General features: G+C 41.9%; 1 protein-coding gene across 3 annotated transcripts in view; it reads left to right on the top strand.

Moving 5' to 3' along the window:
• NDUFAF5 (NADH:ubiquinone oxidoreductase complex assembly factor 5) overlaps nucleotides 1–12,802 on the top strand; it is a 31,376-nt gene extending 18,574 nt beyond the window's left edge. The window contains exons 8-12 of one of the 3 annotated variants that reach the window (XR_013996365.1): nucleotides 5,803–5,863; nucleotides 9,316–9,411; nucleotides 11,778–11,861; nucleotides 12,437–12,519; nucleotides 12,691–12,802. Coding sequence is in view for 1 of the 3 variants with exons in the window: in XM_081097757.1 (XP_080953883.1) it covers nucleotides 5,803–5,863; nucleotides 11,778–11,861; nucleotides 12,437–12,519; nucleotides 12,691–12,783 (321 nt within the window). In the remaining 2 variants the exon portion in view is untranslated. Of the gene's footprint in view, nucleotides 1–5,802; nucleotides 5,864–9,315; nucleotides 9,412–11,766; nucleotides 11,862–12,436; nucleotides 12,520–12,690 lie in introns of all 3 variants that reach the window. The other 2 variants (XR_013996366.1, XM_081097757.1) reach the window with 2 other exon arrangements.
• The last annotated feature ends 4,509 nt before the right edge of the window (nucleotides 12,803–17,311 follow it).

Here is a 17,311-nt window from a genome sequence, read left to right as displayed (position 1 = left end):
GTCTCAAGTAACCCAGTAATTACATAGTTCAGAAATAGCTTCTCATGTTAAAGGTAGACAACTATAGGCATTAATAGCATTATGGGAAGGTTTTGGCACTTTTTCTATCGCTCTCTTCTGTTTTTTAATCCTCATCCAAGGATATGTTTGTTTGTCTTAAAATTGATTTTAGAGAGAGAGGAAGGGGGAGAGAGAGAAGCATCGATAGGTTTCCTTCCAAATGTGCCCCATCTGGGGATTGAACCAGCAACCTAGGTATGTGCTCTGAATGGGAATCGAACCCACAGTCTTTTGGTGTACAGGACTATGCTCCAATCAACTGAGCTACTCAGCCAAGGCTGTCTCTCTCTTTTTAAGTTTAGTGTGTATAAATACATCTTGATTGACACAAGATAGGAATGTAAAATGTTTAGTATTTGTTATCTGAATAGTAGCTCAAAAACTATGTACCTCAGTTAACAAGGAGGTTATTTTCTTTTTAAAAAAATCTTTATTGTTGAAAGTATTACATAGCTCCTCCTTTTTCCCCCATTAACCTCTTCTAGCCTGCTGCCTCCCTCCCCCGCCCCTGGCCCTCACCACCCATTATCTATGTCCACGAGTTATGCATATATGCATACAAGTTCATTGGTTGATCTCTTCCCACCCACTCTCTTCTGCCTTCCCTCTGAGGTTTGACAGTTTGTACATGCTTCTATGTCTCTGGGTCTATTTTTGATCATCAGTTTATTTGGTTCATTAAGGAGGCTATTTTCTAAGACATACTGCTCTATAGAATCTTCAAATGCAGAGGTCAGTGTAATGTGAGCATTAGAGCATTCCTAATGATAGGTGCCGGGGCTGACCAGCGGACCCTGAGCGATGGATGAATGATTACTCTGACACATGATTGCTGTGAAAGAGAGGGCTAAGGGACTGCCTGGCTATAGGAACCAGACAGCCTCAATCACCTGCCTCTTCAGATATAAACTTTTGAGATAAAGTTTATCTTTTAGATACAATCAGTAGGGTAAGTAATCTTGGGAGGACATAAGTGTCTGCCGTGTCCTTTAAGCAAGGACACCTAAAGATTAAACATAAAGATTCCGGTAAACACCAAGGGTCCGCTCGTGAACAGACTTGTTTAGAAAGGTCAAGGAACAATTAGGAGTGGCCACCTTCAGTAAACTTCCCTATGTCGGAATTCCAAGAAACAAGGTCAGGCCGCCTTCAGCCAACTTCCCTTTTTGGAATTTCTGCCTTACAGACTTTCCAACCAAGTCTCCTGTGCTTCCCTACAGATAGGGGAAGGGGTTGTACAGGAATATACAGCACTACCTCTACCTCCAACCCCTCAGTTGAAATAGTGCCATATGCGGCAGACATGAGAGAATGTGCATTCACAAGGCCTAGGGTTAAATCAGGGTTAGAAAAGGTAGGACGGGGGATGTACTTCATTAGGGCTGAAGAGATCTGGAAAGCAGACCCACAGGCCATCAGGGCAGAAGAAACATGGAATCAGCATAGTACATGGTTGTCTGACAGGTGTAATTTGGATCCTTACCTTGTCCCTTTACTAGCTAAAGGCATTTAGGGAATTTACTTCACCTCTCTGAGCATTTTTTTTTCTTTCCTTTTTATTTTTTAATGCAGATGTTACTCACCTCAGGTGGTTGTTAAGATTAAATAACATAAAGGGTGTGAAGTGCCTACATTTCAGTAGATGCTCAATAAATAGTAGCTTCTGCCTTCCTCTTTCCCCCTCATCCTCCCCTAGCACTTTCCAGGCTAAGGGTTCCAATAGGGGATCATCTATAGAGAAAACGAGTACCCTCTTCCAGCTCCTTTCAATAGCAGAGCAATTCTGAAAGATGCCATTACTGCCTTCAGAGATTGGTTGAGTAGACTTTCCATCATTTTCCAAACCCTTCAAGGCCTGGAAACTTCTCTAAACCTGATTAGACAAAATAGGTATTGAAGAAAAGCTTTTCATTGCATAATTAGAATGATAGGCTTAAAATCACCTGTTTAAGGTGATTTAGTGTGAATATATTTCATAAAATCAGGCAACCAAAAATGAACTGTCATATCCGTCCTTGTTTCGATAGGAAGGAGGGGCATAGACCAGGGCCTCTGATGGCAGAAAGGGACTTGCAGGGAAGGAAGAGGCACTAGGCTAGGAACTAATAACAACCCTCAAGATTTCACAGTTCTGTCTTTTGTAAACTCTTAAATGGCATGAGCCAATAGAAACTGCATTCTGAGATGTTGGGCAGCTAAAAATGGAAAACTGCTTCATGTGAGGGTTCTGGTTTATAATTAAAGCAAAAACTCTCAATATAGGCAATTGTACATTGAGGGATTACTATATAATTTTAATGCATTTTTAATTATTTAAGTAATAACACAAATATATTTGTTGTGAACATTGTACTCTACAGATAAAGTGAAAGTCTGTAATTTTCCTCTTAGTCCCCAAAATTTTAGTTCTCTCCTGAGAACAACACTTCTCAAAAATTTGGTCTTATGATCCCTCTACACACTTATAATTATTGAGGACCTTAAAGGGCTTTTGTTTATGTGGGTTATAGCTATCAATATTAGCTATATTGGAAATTAAAACTGAATTTTAGTACTTATTCATTTAAAACTAACAATAATATACCAACTATATGCTAACATAAATGACCTATTTTTGTGTGAGAAAGAACTGTATTTTCCAGAAGTAAAAAAAAAAATTTTTTTGAGAGAAAAGAATGTGATTGCTTTGCAGTTTTACATATTTCTTTAATCTATGGCATAATAAAGGCTAGATTCTCATGTCTGCTCTGCATTTACATCAATTGCAATATCAGGTCATGTAACTTCTGAAAAATCCCATTGTATTCTTATGAGAGAATAGAAGATGAAAAAGTCAGATAGCATTTTAGTATTGTTATGAAAATAGTTTGACTTTATGAAGCCTCAAAAGGGCCTCCAAACCACATTTGAGATCTAGAAGTGGCTATCGTCATCAGTTTTGTGTGTAATGTTCCAGATTTTTAAAAATAACAAATGCTCTACCATACTATATATAGACATACATACAAATATATGTATATATTTCTGAAACTTATTTTTCATTCTTAATGGAATATTTTAAATTGTTTCCCAAATCAGTATGAATATATTTGCCCTAACTTCTGCACATTATTCTCTAGTATGACTGTACCAAAGTTTTATTTAACTACTAGGGGCCTGATGCACGAAATTCATGCAAGAGTAGGCCTTCTTTCCCCCGGCTGCCAGCATCAGCTTCACTCTGGCACTTGGGACCCCGGCTTCCCTCCTGCCGCTGGCAGGCACCTGGGACCCAGGCTTCCCTCATAGCCCCAGCTTCGTCCAGAAGTCTGTCTGGAAGGACATCTGGTCTAATTAGCATATTACACTTTTATTATTATAGATTTCCCTAATGAACAGCGTTTAGGTTTGTTCTAGTTATTTGTTGTTGATTCTTTTGCCAATAGAAACAATTCTGAAATGACTATCCTTGTATTGTGTTTTTATTTATTTATTCAATCTTATGACAAATATTTATTGAGTACTTTCTCTGTGCCAGGCACTATTCCAGGTACTTCATATGTAGCAGTAAAAAACCAGAAATCCCTGCTTGATTTTCTTGGATTTACAGGGTTCCTGTCAGTAAACTAGAAGATCCATGTTGTAAAGAAACATGTTTTTTTTTGTTGTTTGTATGTAATTTCATCAGATCTTGAGAGAGGACTGTGACTGAAATAAGTCAGAATCCACTGGTTTAAAGATTATCTTTCTAGTTCACCCTCTTAAGAATTGTCTTCCCTATTGTGTTACAATTCTGTTACTCCATGTGGTTTTCCATGGTTGTCAAGTGGATTGTGCGTTTTAGAAAGATTTCTACTAAAAATGCTTAACCTGATATCATAGCATTGAAAAGCCTACATTTCTCTTAATTGTGAAATCTATTAATTCAGAATAATTTCCATGTTCTTCTCCAAACATGAACTGAATAACTTAAACATTAATATAATACAAAAATATTGGTGTAGAATCTTCTTTATAGTTTACAAAATTAGACAGTTGCTGATTTAATAATAAATCTATAAATTTGTTCCTTGCGACATATGCACTGTCTCTAAAGTGCTGTATTAACGTTGCACTCTAATTCACTTTCTAAAAAACCCATCCAAAAAAGCTTTTATATAGTCAATTATACAGGTTTATGCTGCATACAACATTAGATATATTGCTTTTACACTGCTATGGTTTCCTATTTTTAAATGAAACCAAGTTAAATTAAAGCCAAGTAGTTATATTTACATTCATATGACCCTCTTAGTGAATTATTTTCAGAGTCATTTGGCATTCTAAATGAAGCTCATTTCCTTGTAGGACCAAGTGCCAGACTAGTCTATTAGGAGAAAGTGCAGGTGGTCCATCTTAATTTGAATGAGGCCTTTGACAAAGCTATTGTGGTACTCTCTGATTGAGAGACAGTGCTTTTAGATTGTTTCATTGAAGAATGGTTCTCAAAGGACATTGCTTAATGGCTGCATATCAGCTTGGAAGAAATTTTGTTTTTAATCTTAGGATCTCTTTTTAAAAATAGTTTCTTAATACAGAAAAAGATGTAGAAGAAATGAATTACCAGGGGACTGTCTTGTTAAAAAGTTCACAAACTGATTCATGCATTTCTTTAAAAAAAAAAAAAAAAAGTAAGCCCTGGCTCGGGGCTCAGTTAGTTGGAGTGTCATCCCATACACCAAAAGTTTGCAGGTTTGATTCTTGGTCAGAACACTTACCTAGGTTGCTGGTTCGATCCCCAGTTGGGGAGCCTATGGGAGGCAACTGGTTGATGTTTTTTCCCCACATGGATGTTTCTCTCTCTTCCTCCCTCCCTTTCTCTCTCTCTCAAATCAGTAAAAAAAAAAAAAAAATCCTTGGGTGAGGATTAAAAAGAAAAACTGGAAACAATCCCAATGTCAATTAATAGAGAACTGGTTAAATAAGTAAAGCATATCTATTTAATGAAATAGTACACAGCTGTTGAAAAGGAATGCAGTAGGTATATGCTTGCAGGGGAAGATCTCCAAGATGTTATTTTCTAAAAAATCCAAGAGTGCAATATAGAAACAGAGCAAAAGAGTATGTACTAGTATGTATGTACACGTAGTACATATATAGTTGCATATGTAGGTTTTAAGTGATATAATTGTATTTGAGTCTATGAGGAAAAATTGTTCTGAAAGGATGCATAAGACAGTTAACAAAGGTTATCTTTGGGGAGAGGGACAGAGTATCAGAAGTCAGGAGGAGGAAACTTCACTTGTGACCTGCTCTGTATCACATTCTTTCTATCTATACATTTTTTATTTCTTTTTAGGCAGTTAAGGTTAAAAGCTTTTCTGAAGCCTTTTGATTTTAAAAAAGAATCAACCTCAAATAATCCAAAGAAACATATTTTGGGGTGAAACCCTGCTCCCCTACAGTCTCCTGGCAGAATTTTTAGATGTGAAGAAGAGAGCAATGGTTTGCAGAGCACAGAATGGACTGATTCTGTGTTGTTCCCCGAGAAAGAACTAGAACCAGTTGATAGAGTTTTAGGACGTGTTCTCTTAAAATGGCAAATATTTATTCTAAAATTTGAAATCATCATAAATCAAACATAAGCCAGATGACATCTGTGAAGAGTGATGTAACTAAGAGTCCTGTTTACCATGAGAGATTGGTCTGGGTAATCTCTGTGGCCTTTTGAATCTGGATTTTTTTGTGTGATAAATGTCAAATGAATATTTTCTTTTTAAATAGGACACTGATGAAATTCAAGTTAACTATCCTGGAATGTTTGAATTGATGGAAGATTTACAAGGTAAGGCACTATAAAGCATTTTTACACTTTCTCCAACAACACCGGGCACAGAACTGATAGTTAAATTTGTTTGGGTTGGGACTTTGCTAGTTGAGAGTGACATAAAGACAAATGGGTGCAAAAGGTGAAGCGATTAAGAATAACAGATTGGTAGTTACAAAATAGTCATGGGGTGTAAAGTATAGCTTAGGGGATATAGTGAATAATACTGTAATAACTGTATGATGCCAGGTGGGTACTAGAATTATCTGCGGGATCACTTCTTTTTTTTTTTAATATTTTATTGATTTTTTTACAGAGAGGAAGGGAGAGGGATAGAGAGCTAGAAACATCAATGAGAGAGAAACATCGATCAGCTGCCTCCTGCACAGCCCCCACTGGGGACGTGCCTGGCAACCAAGGTACATGCCCTTGACCGGAATTAAACCTGGGACCCTTGAGTCTGCAGGCCGATGCTCTATCCACTGAGCCAAACCAGTTAGGGCTCAGCGGGATCACTTCTTAAACTATATAAATGTCTAATACACTTGAAACTAATATAATCTAATATTGAATGTCCACTGTAATTGAAAAATTTAAAAATAATTCCAAGAGTGTAATTGAAATAATCTAAGCTGGAAGGAACGGTACTTAGAAAGAAAAAAAGAACAAGCTAATGGATTGGCAAAAAGTAGAGGAGACGTGCACAAGTGATCCTAAGGTGGTCAGAGAGTGATTATGGTTGAAATACCAAGAACGCTGGAGCACAGGAAATGGTCAGCAGATGGGATCTTTGAATTAATGATTTTGGAACATGTTGTAGGCGTGATGGAGAGGTCCATTAGTGGTGAGGAGACTTAAGAAATCTTAGAGGCCGTGGTACTTGACAGTTGGTTATTAACAGTGAAATCACCAGTGCTGGTGGCAGGACTTGGGGCACAGAGGGAAATTGAACCAGGTGAATGACAGGAGGGCCTGAGAGCCTGATATCTGACAGCAGCAGGAGTGGTGTGGGTCTCAGCAGGGCAAGGGTTTTAATAGGCAGAGAAGTAATGACTTGGAAGAGGCTTGGAGCAGCTACGAGGACACAGACCCTGCCCCCAGCCATGAAAGAGGTGAGGTATGCAAAAACACAGCTACCACTGAGGGCTACTGGAAAAGTGACTTTCTCTACAGAAAGCCTCAACTTACCCCCAACCCCATGAGCATCTGTGAGGTTGGATTCTTTTGTTACACAAATGTCATAAACAAGTTTGATGAATGGGGAAGCTGTATGGATTAAAGGTGTATTGTGTGAAACCAGGGAGCCTTCATCTGGATCCTGAAAACTTAAAGTGATTTAAAGCAAGAGGATTATAAAAAGAAATACTTTGTTTACAGACTTATAGTTTTTTGTAAGCATTACTGCACTCGCTTCCCTGAACCACTCTCTGGTAACTACTTCATCTCTGCATTACAAGTGAGAAAAAGGAGGCCTAAAAGAGAACACTTACCTCCTAGTAGAAGAATTAGGTGCTAAACTCTTGCCTTCTTGACTCTTGCACTGGAATGCTCTTACCTGATTCTACTGCTTCTCGTAGCTAACCATTTGTAACAGGTCCATTTGAGCCATTGCCCAACCTCCTTTGAGAACCACAAGGGGAAAGACGTGTAGCGGAAAACTTACTATTATAGTCATTCTTTATTTATTATACTTCAGTACAGGGCCTGGCAGCCTTAGCGTGCAGCCCAACGTGACAGGGAAGCAGTAATAACTCACACACTCCCTCCTGAGCACTGCCCCAAACACTTGGCTCGCCCTGATCACCGAGCCCCTTTACTGGAAAGCTTGAGAGATGATGGTATGCTGGTAATTTATCATTCACTGTTATGATAAGGGTACTTTTCAAACACAGCATTTGTTTTTGTTCTGCTGCACAAAAAATGCTATGCTCATGATTCATTTCAAGAAAGAAAGGAGAGACTAGAAATTAGACCTATTAGTTGAAAGAGGTTGCGACCCTCTGATTTGAAACTAGAGTACTTACTCTGTGCCAGGTGCAGTTCTTTGAGATTTCCTAGTATCCTAATTTTACAGATGAGCACATTGAGACATCGAGAAGTTAAGTATCTTGTCTGTGATCACAGTAAGTCTGGAGCTATGATTTGAATCCAGAGTCCTATACTGGGTATTTGATCTATGTGGGTGTTTTTCCATTGAAGTTAGATGGACGTTCAGTAAAATGCACTAATCTTAAGTGTACAGCGGCTTTTATTTTTAACTATCATCCAAACGAAGCTGTAAACTAGAAGGTTGACTCATACCCCTTCCCAGTTGATAACCTGGATTTTAAATTGATCATTGTTTGGGGGAACTGTTGCCTTTTATTTACCTTTAAGAGGCTTTGCCAATGCCCTATTTTTACTGTATAGTCTTTTACGCAAATCATGTGTTTTAGTCTTAGATATTTCCTGTCCTTAGGAGGTTTAAGAGGAATTATTTAAAGATAACTTGTAAAAATGATAACTAACAAAGTAGCTACAAACATTAACTGATTGAGTTTATATTCATTCACTTACCATTTATTGAGCATCTACCATGTGCCAACCACTGAGCCAGTGATAGGAATACACAGTTCCTGATGTCAGGGAGCTTATGCTCTATGGAGAGACAGACATCTGTATTTAGCTGTAAAATGAGATCAATACAGGGAGAAATGAGTAAAAGCCCCTAAACCTTCTTAGGGAGTCAGAGATGCTTTGCAGAAGAGGCAGCACCTCAGCTAAATGGGCTTGCCAGGAGAATGAAGAGTGGGTGCAGGCTTGGGGCAGGGCGGGCATTGCATTCCGAGCCAAGAAAGTGGGCTGTGTAAAGGTAGAGATGTAAGAGGGTGCACACTTCCCTAATGAAGGAACTGTACAGTACTGCAGTACTGCTTGAGCATGTAGAATGTGGGGGTGATGGGAAATGATGCAGGAGAGGCCATCAGAAGCTTCTGGATTTTCTCAGGTGAGCCTGGTAGTGTCTTGGAAGAATTTTGCACAGAGGAAAGACAATCAGGTTAGTGTGTCAGAGGGATCACCCTGCAGCTATGTTTATGAGCATATTTATGAGGAAGGTGAGACTAGAGCTACCATAGTTAACCTCTTGTTCTGCCTGAGGAAATTGAGGCACAAAGAGAAGTCACTTGTTCATGGTGATGTATTTAGTAAGTGGTAGAGCCAGGGTTTAAACCCAGTGTAGCAGCCTAATTCAGATCCTGAAGTCTTTACTACCCTCCTGATGAGAGGTCAGAGGCAGCTGAGACTGTAAGAGGTGGTCAGGGGATGAATGGAGGAGGGAGAAGCGTGGGAGAATTACAGGTGTGCGGCTTTGCAGACTGGAAGATGGTGCTACCTTCAAATTGTTTTTTCGATATTTTACATTGCATTATACATTTTTCTTAATGGTTGTGGCATTTCTCATTCAAGCTGCCATTATTATTAATTCACAGAAATAAGTCAAGAATGTTGACCTAACTTTACAAAACAAGTTGTATATCAGCGATGAATGCATGAAAAGTTTTGGAGGCTATCACAGTAGTTTTAAGGTAAGTTCAGTTATTATTATTAATTTTTTTAGACAATACTCAGTATTTTTCCTAGTAAACTGGAATAAATCAGATTTTTTTAATAAACAGTTGAACTTAACCTTAAAAACACTGTGAAAGTCTTAATCAGTTACCTCCTTCCAGATTTTTCTGTTATGCCAAAGTGCAGAGCTGCTCAGGAGTCCCCAGGTGGTCTTCAGTACAGGCTCAGCAGGATGCGTTAGGAAGTGTTATCATTCCACCTTGAAGATCACAAAACTGAGTTTAGTAGAGATTAAATGACTTTGCTTCCGGTCACAGAAGGGTCAGAACTGGGATTCTGATCCCTCAGTCTTTGTGCCCATCACAGTGCTTCTGCAAGGAGGGAAGTTCAGGGTGGCCATGCATGTCCCTGTGAGGGGTGGGTTGCCCTGGCAGCAGAGTTGCTGGCCATGCTGTATAGCAGTGCTCTTGAATATCTGTATCAGAAAGAGCATTACGCCTAGGTCAGACCTTCAGGAAAAGCATTGTGCCTAGTAATCTCAATGAGCAGATCCCAATAACAGTTATTTAGAAGGCATTTCATAGAAATGCATTAAATATTTACATTTAAAAAATGAAACCTGTTTTTCATGAGTGCTGCCTGTTATCTAATCGTCAGTCTTGGAAACCACAACCATCATCAGCAATAGACTCTTCCAGCATGAGCCCAGTTTACCTATAGTTGATACTCACCATGCAGGAGAATGTTTTAAAATTAGATTATGTAATGGGTCCAAAATGTCAGCATTGGAAACCTGGGAGATCCTCTAGTCCAGTGGTTCTCAACCTTGGCTGCGCATTAGAATCACCTGGGAATCTTTTTAAAATCCTGATTTCTGGGCCTCGTCCTCTGAAAATTCTGTTTCTTTGTTACTAATGTTGTGGCCCCACACCATAACCAAGAAACAGAATTTCCGGAGGATGAGGCCCAGAAATCAGCATTTTAAAAAGATTCCCAGGTGATTCTAATGTGCAGCCAAGGTTGAGAACCACTGCTCTAGTCTGACCCAGAGCCATTGCTCTGAGATCTAGCTGCTTCATGACCGCAAGACTGAGATCCACCTTTTTCTTCCTGGGTTTGTCTGTTGTTCTTCATGAATTGGGCTGTTATACTCCCAGGATGCGGGGCATTACTTTTAGTATTAGAGATTCATTATTTTAGGGAATAATAGGAGCCTTTTAGGATTGGAAAGAAGAAAAAGGTTTACTTAGTACAGCAAATTTGTTGATTGTTTTCAATAAAGGCATGAAAACTTGGAATATTATTTTTAAACTAATAAAGAACATTGATGTTGAAAAGTTTATTGGTTTCTTTTGTGAAAGTAGAAAAACAAAACCAAGAAACTGATTTCTAGTCATGTAGTAGATAGACAATAAATATAAAGGATTTTGCTTTTGAAATCCTTTTAATATTGAGGAGTAGTTTAAAATGTAGCTTTACAAAGTAATTTTATTTAAGTATATGCATTAGGAAAAATCAAATGTAGCTTTTAGCTATCAACTTGAAAGAAAGAAATCTAAAAATGAATTTTAAAACATTAAGGAAAGTGCCCCTGAAAAGAATGTACCTAATTTTTTTCCTAATCTGGGACTAGTAAAGTATTGTAAGACCTGACAACACATTAGCTTTGGTATTATCTAACAAGTCTCGGAGCCCTTTTCCCGGTTTCATGATCATATTACATTTATGGCTTAGAAGGGTGAGGCATTGTAACAGTGTCCTGTCCTCCTTTGAACAGCAGCTAAAAGGGGCATAAAATGTGGCATCCTTCGAAAGGCACTTGGCAGCTCCTAATGACTCACTGGGAGGGCCACTCACTTTCCTTTTTGCCCAACTGGATCACTTTATTTGTTTGTTTGTTTGTTTGTTTATTTAATCCTCACCCTAAGATATGTTCATTGATTTTAGAGAGAGGAGGTTTAAGAGAGAGAGAGAGAAAAAAAACATCGATTGCTTGCCTCCCATACATGCCTGGACCAGGGATTGAACCCACAACCCAAAACCTTTTGGTGTATGGAACGACACTCCAACTGAGCCCCCCGGCCGGGGCCCTGCTGGCTCACTTTAGACCATTTCTGGCAAGTAAAGTGTGCTAAGGGCTAGCTAGCCTCCTGAAATTTGACTTCTTCACTGTCTTGATATCCAGACGCTCCAGGTAGTTTTGCCTTAGAGTCACTAAGAAGCCTTGCTGCATTCTGAAAGCAAAATGAGATTATTTAGGATGTTTTGCATGACTATTAGAGCATGGTATACTATTTAGGAGATAAAAGTAAATCTGTGGTATTTATTGAGCTGCTCAGGGTTTTTGCTGTATTATCTCCAACTGCCTGTAGTGTATTTTTAGGAATGGGTGAGAGTAACTGTGCCTGGAATAGAAAAGCTCTCCTGCACCGAGACACGATGCTGGCGGCTGCAGCGGTGTACCAAGGTAAGGGAGCCGGCCCTTTCGCCACCCGGGAACCACTGAGAAATGTGTCCTGTCATGTTTATCCCTTAACGTTGCCAGTGCTTTTTCCTTTCCTCTTAAGGCACCATCAGATTTTCTTTTCTTTTCATATATTTTTATTGATTTCAGAGAGGAAGGGAGAAGGAGAGATAAACAGAAACATCCATGATGAGAGAGAATCATTGATTGGCTGCCTCTTGCACACCCTACACTGGGGAGCAAGCCCACAACTCAGGCATGTGACCTGACCGGGAATCAACCGTGACTTTCTGGTCCATAGGTCAATCCTCAACCACTGAACCACCCCAGCCGGGCACCATCAGATTTCTTGTCCTCCCTTCCAAACTCAGATCCCGTGTCTCCATATCCCTTTCCAAACAGTCCTTACTCCTTCCCTACTGTCAGCTTCTCAGGTGTAGAGGGTTTTTCATGGGAGGCATTTTCAGAATCCCACAAGTTCCTAATATCCATTCTCTTTGGAGGATACGACTTTTGTTGAGCAGATTATTTTTCCTACTGGCATCTTTTCAGACTTTAACCATTGTTTGTCTTTATAGAAATGTACAGAAATGAGGATGGTTCAGTGCCTGCCACATATCAGATCTATTATATGATAGGATGGAAATATCATGATTCACAGGTAACAGTAAGACCAATCAGTTTTCTTAGTGGGCTTATGTTTCCATATGCTGTTTATTGTTTATTTACTTAGGGTGGGGGGTGTTTTTCAATACAAGACAGCATGAAGGGGTTCATTAGGACTACATATTTATCTATTTCTGATGTCTTTAATCTTTCTCATTAATTTCAGGCAAGACCAGCTGAAAGAGGTTCTGCAACTGTGTCATTTGGAGAGCTCGGAAAAATAAACAATCTTATACCACAGGGGAAAAAGTCACAATAAATATTCTATTCAATGTTAATGTGGTCCAGAATTTTCATCTGAGATGGGTAACTTTCACATCCAAAATTATTACATTTTGAAGCAAGAAGCAATATACTAGCTATTTACTAACAGACTTTTCAAATAATTAGAATAACCTAACACTATCTTTAGTAACCTTTTCAGTTTCACATGATTTCTCTTTTCTAGTGATTTGAGTGCCTTATTTGCAGATTCAGCCTGAAAGCAAGAAGATATTTCTCCAAAAAAAATATACAAATATGTTCACATAAAAATCGCTGACTTGATGAAAAAATATTACACATGCTGACATATTGTACCTTTCTCCTGACCTGTTGTTTCTATAAGAGGACCATAGCAATGGAAATGAGGGAAGGACAAGTTGGTAGATTCTCTGGTGCTCTGGCTCATTTAGAATAAAAACAGACTTTTTATAATGACTATTGTAAGATACGTAAGCCAAAATTGTCACACTGTCGCTTTGTCATGAAGAGAACAGAGAATGATGTACTCTCCAGAGCTATTAGGTGGTTTTTCACTTCAGAAGAGAGTGCACTTTTATAGGATCCTTCCTCACTTGTTTAAAGCATCAGAACTCTAATCTTGTTTCTTTTTTACTTCCAGGATCTGGGCAGGACCCCCATCGCCCCCTTAGGATAATTATGGAGGCAAAATCACACGTAAAAGTGTCTGCACAGTGATAAATAGTGCTGTTTGTGATTGGACTTTCCTTTGCCATTTCAGCCCTTAGGCACTGTTATTCTAATCCAAGTCCACTAGGAGCAGTCACAATCATTTGGAAGCATTTACGCTCAGACAGCATAGTGTGGGGGAAGAAGGTGGCCATAGAAGGAAGCAGGGAGGAAGCTGGGAAGCACACAAGAGTGCGAGTTTGTTTCTACCAGTCAGTGGTGAGCACTTTGCTGTCCTTTTCACTTAACCGGGCCGGGTCCCAGCCTCTTCTTCAGCTTTTAGTAACTTATTTTACAGTATTTGCTCCTCTCCCGTCCGCCTCCCTCCCTCCAACATACAAGCACTAAGCTCTTCCTGGTTAGGGGCTGGGTCTCACCCTGTACTCCTAGATATTCCATTACATTTGAATTAAATTATGCAGAAAACACATCCTTTGGAAGACTAAGTTAAAAAGCCAAAGTTTTGTAAGAGAAAAGAAATTACTGTTCTTGCTCTCTTCAGTTAGGAAATTCATCGATATCAGAAGCTGGGATACTCTTGGTAGCTTTTTTATTTTGTTTTTGTTTTTAACACAAAGGAAAAGAATATCGAGGAAGTAGAATTTGGGAAAGGCAGGTTTTTTTTAGCTTAATTTTCAGAATTTAAAGGGAGACTACAAAAACAAATAAAAACACCCACCAAAACCCTGTGTATTAAAGTGCAAACTGGTGACTGAGGAACAGATAAATTCCACGTGTCTGTGTTCCCTAAAGGACATGTTTATAGGCATTCATGTTTGTTTTTGAAGAATGCTGACATGTGGTTCCTGCTGAGGAAAGGGACTGTCTGTCATCAGGTTTGAATGTCTGTCAGGGGTGCAGGTGGTAGGCAGAAACCAGGAGGGAGACTTGTACTTTTTATCTTTATAAATCATGAAGTTTTTACTGAGGATATTACTTTTGTTTATTTTATGCCAACTGAACATGTGGATGGTGAGGTGGGGCTGGAGAGGAATCGACACTGACCTATTTCAAAAATAAACTCCATTGTTTTTTAAAAAATAAAGGAAAGCCCTGGCCAGATAACTCAGTTGCTTAGAGTGTTGTCTCAATTCACTAAAGTTGCAGGTTTGATCCCCAGTCAGGGCATGTATAAGAATCAACCAATGAATGCATAAATACATGGAACATCATCAAATTGATGTCTCTCTCTCTCTCTCTCTCTAAAATAAGTAAATACAATTAAATAAAGGAATGAAAAATAAACACAATTAATTGAGGACACATTATTTAACACTAGAGGCCTGGTGCACAAATTCGTGCACCACTGGGGTCCCTCGGCCTGGCCTGCAGGATCAGGCCGAAATCAGCTCTCTGACATCCTCTGAGGGGTTCCAGATTGCAAGAGGGTGCAGGCCAGTCCAAGGGACCCCACCGGGCCAGAGAGGGAATGCGGGAGGTTGGCTAGCCGGGGAGGGACCACAGGAGTGCTCCAGGCTATGTCCAGCCGATCTCTGTCCCAATCGGCTGGACCCCAGCAGCAAGCTAACCTATTGGTCAGAGCATCTGCCCCCGGTGGTTAGTGCACATCATAGCGAGCACTTGAGCAGCCCTAGCATATCATTAGCATATTATGCTTTGACTAGAGGGCCGGTGCACAAAAATTTGTGCACTCGGGGTGGGGGGAGGGTCCCTCAGCCCGGCCTGTGCCCTCTCGCAATCTGGGACCCCTTGGGGGGTGTCCACCTGCTGGCTTAGGCCCACTCCCCAGGGGATTGGGCATAAGCTGGCAGTCAGAAGTTCCTCTGGCTGCCCGGGAGCCCTCTGGGTATGTCCACTTGCCAGCGGGGAGCAGGCCTAAGCTGCAGTTGGACATCCTTAGTGCTGCTGAGGACGCGGGAGAGGCTCCCGCCACCACCGCTGTGCTGGCAGCCGTCAGCCTGGCTTGTGGCTGAGCAGAGCTCCCACTGTGGGAGCGCACTGACCACCAGGGGACATCTTCTGCATTGAGCGTCTGCCCCCTGGTAGTCAGTGTGTGTCATAGTGACCAGTCGTTCCCAGTCGTTCTAGTGTTAGGGTCAATTTATATATTACCCTTTTATTATATAGGATAGAGACCTGATGCACGGGTCAGGGCTGGTTGGTTTGCCCTGAAGGGTGTCCCGGATCAGGGTGGGGGTCCCGCTGGGGGGCCTGGCCAGCCTGGGTGAAGGGCTAATGGCTGTTTGCAGGCTGGTCAAGCCCCCCTGTGGGGACCCTAACCCCACAGGGGTGTGGCCAGCCTGGGTGAGGGGCTGATGGTTGTTTTCAGGCTGGCCACACCCCCTGGCGACCCAAGCTCCCAGCCTCTCCTTTTTTTTTTTTTTTTTTCCAGTGCCTACTTGAGCGGAGGCCAGGGCGGGATGAAAGAAGGTATCTGGGATTTATTTATCTTCTATAATTGAAACTTTGTAGCCTTGAACGGAGCCCAGGGCGGCCAGGGAAGGCGGGAAGCTTAGCTTCCTCCATTGCCGGGGGCAACCCAAGCCTCCTGCTCGCTCTAGCTCCTTGACTACCTCCATCTTAGTTGGGTTAATTTGAAATCTCACTCCTGATTGGCTGGTGGGCGTGGCTTGTGGGTGTAGCGGAGTTGTGGAGTGATGGTTAATTTGCATCTTTCTCTTTTATTAGTGTAGACTAGAGGCCCGGTGCACAAAACTTTGTGCACTCGGGGGGCGAGGGGGGATACCTCAGCCCGGCCTGTGCCCTCTCGCAGTCTGGGACCCCTCGGGAGATAACGACCTGCTGGCTTAGGCCTGCTCCCGGGTGGCAGAGGGCAGGCCCAATCCCTAGGTGCAGCCCCTGGTCGGGCTCAGAGCAGGGCCGATTGGGGAGTTGGGGCGCCTTCCCCTGTCATGCACAGAGCAGGGCGGATTGGGAGGTTGCGATGCCACCCTCAGTCTCGCTAAGGGTAGGGCCGATTGGGGGGTTGGGGCACTGCCCCCTGTCACACTCAAGGCAGGGTCGATGGGGAGGTTGTGGCGCCACCCCGTCACGCACAGAGCAGGGCCAATCAGGGGGTTGGGGCACTGCCCTCTGTCACGCACAGAGCAGGGCCGATCAGGGGGTTGGGGAGCTCCCCCCGTCACGCACAGAGCAGGGCCGATCAGGGGGTTGGGGCCCCTTCCCCTGTCACGAACAGAGCAGGGCCGATAGGGAGGTTGTGGCCCCACCCTCTGTCACACACAGAGCCGCAGGGCGATCAGGGGGTTTGGGCGCTGCCTCCTGTCACGCTGATCCTGGTGCTGGGAGGCCTCTCAGCTCCGCTGATCCCGGTGCTGGGAGGCATATTACCCTTTTACTATATAGAATAGAGGCCTGGTGCATGGGTGGGGGCCAGCTGGTTTGCCCTGAAGAGTGTCCTGGATCAGGGTGGGGGTCCCCACTGGGGTGCCTGGCCAGCCTGGATGAGGGGATGATGGCTGTTTGCAGCTGGTCACACACCCTTCAGGGTGGGGGTCCCCACTGGGGTGCCTGGCCAGTCTGGGTGAGGAGCTGAGGGCTGTTTTCAGTCTGGGACTGAAGCTCCCAACTGCTCCTTTTTTCTTTTTTTCTTTTTTTATTCTGGGCCAGCTTTAGCTCTGAGGCTTGGCTCCAGCTCTGAGGCCTCAGCTGCTGAAAACAGGTATCTGGTTTGTTTCGGTTCTATAATCGAAACTCTGTATCAACTCCAGCTCTGAGATCCCGGCTCGCTAAAAGCTGGTTTCTGGGGATTTGTTTAGCTTCTATATTTGTTACAATGTTTCTTAAACTGCAGGCTCAGAGGCCGGCAACGCGGGCGGGGAACGTAGCAGTCCTCCGTCACTGAAGCAAGCAAG

The sequence above is a fragment of the Myotis nattereri genome, assembly GCF_964212035.1.
Source record: "Myotis nattereri genome assembly, chromosome: 8".
Taxonomy (NCBI): Eukaryota; Metazoa; Chordata; class Mammalia; order Chiroptera; family Vespertilionidae; genus Myotis; species Myotis nattereri.
This window is presented reverse-complemented; position numbering and strand designations above follow the sequence as displayed.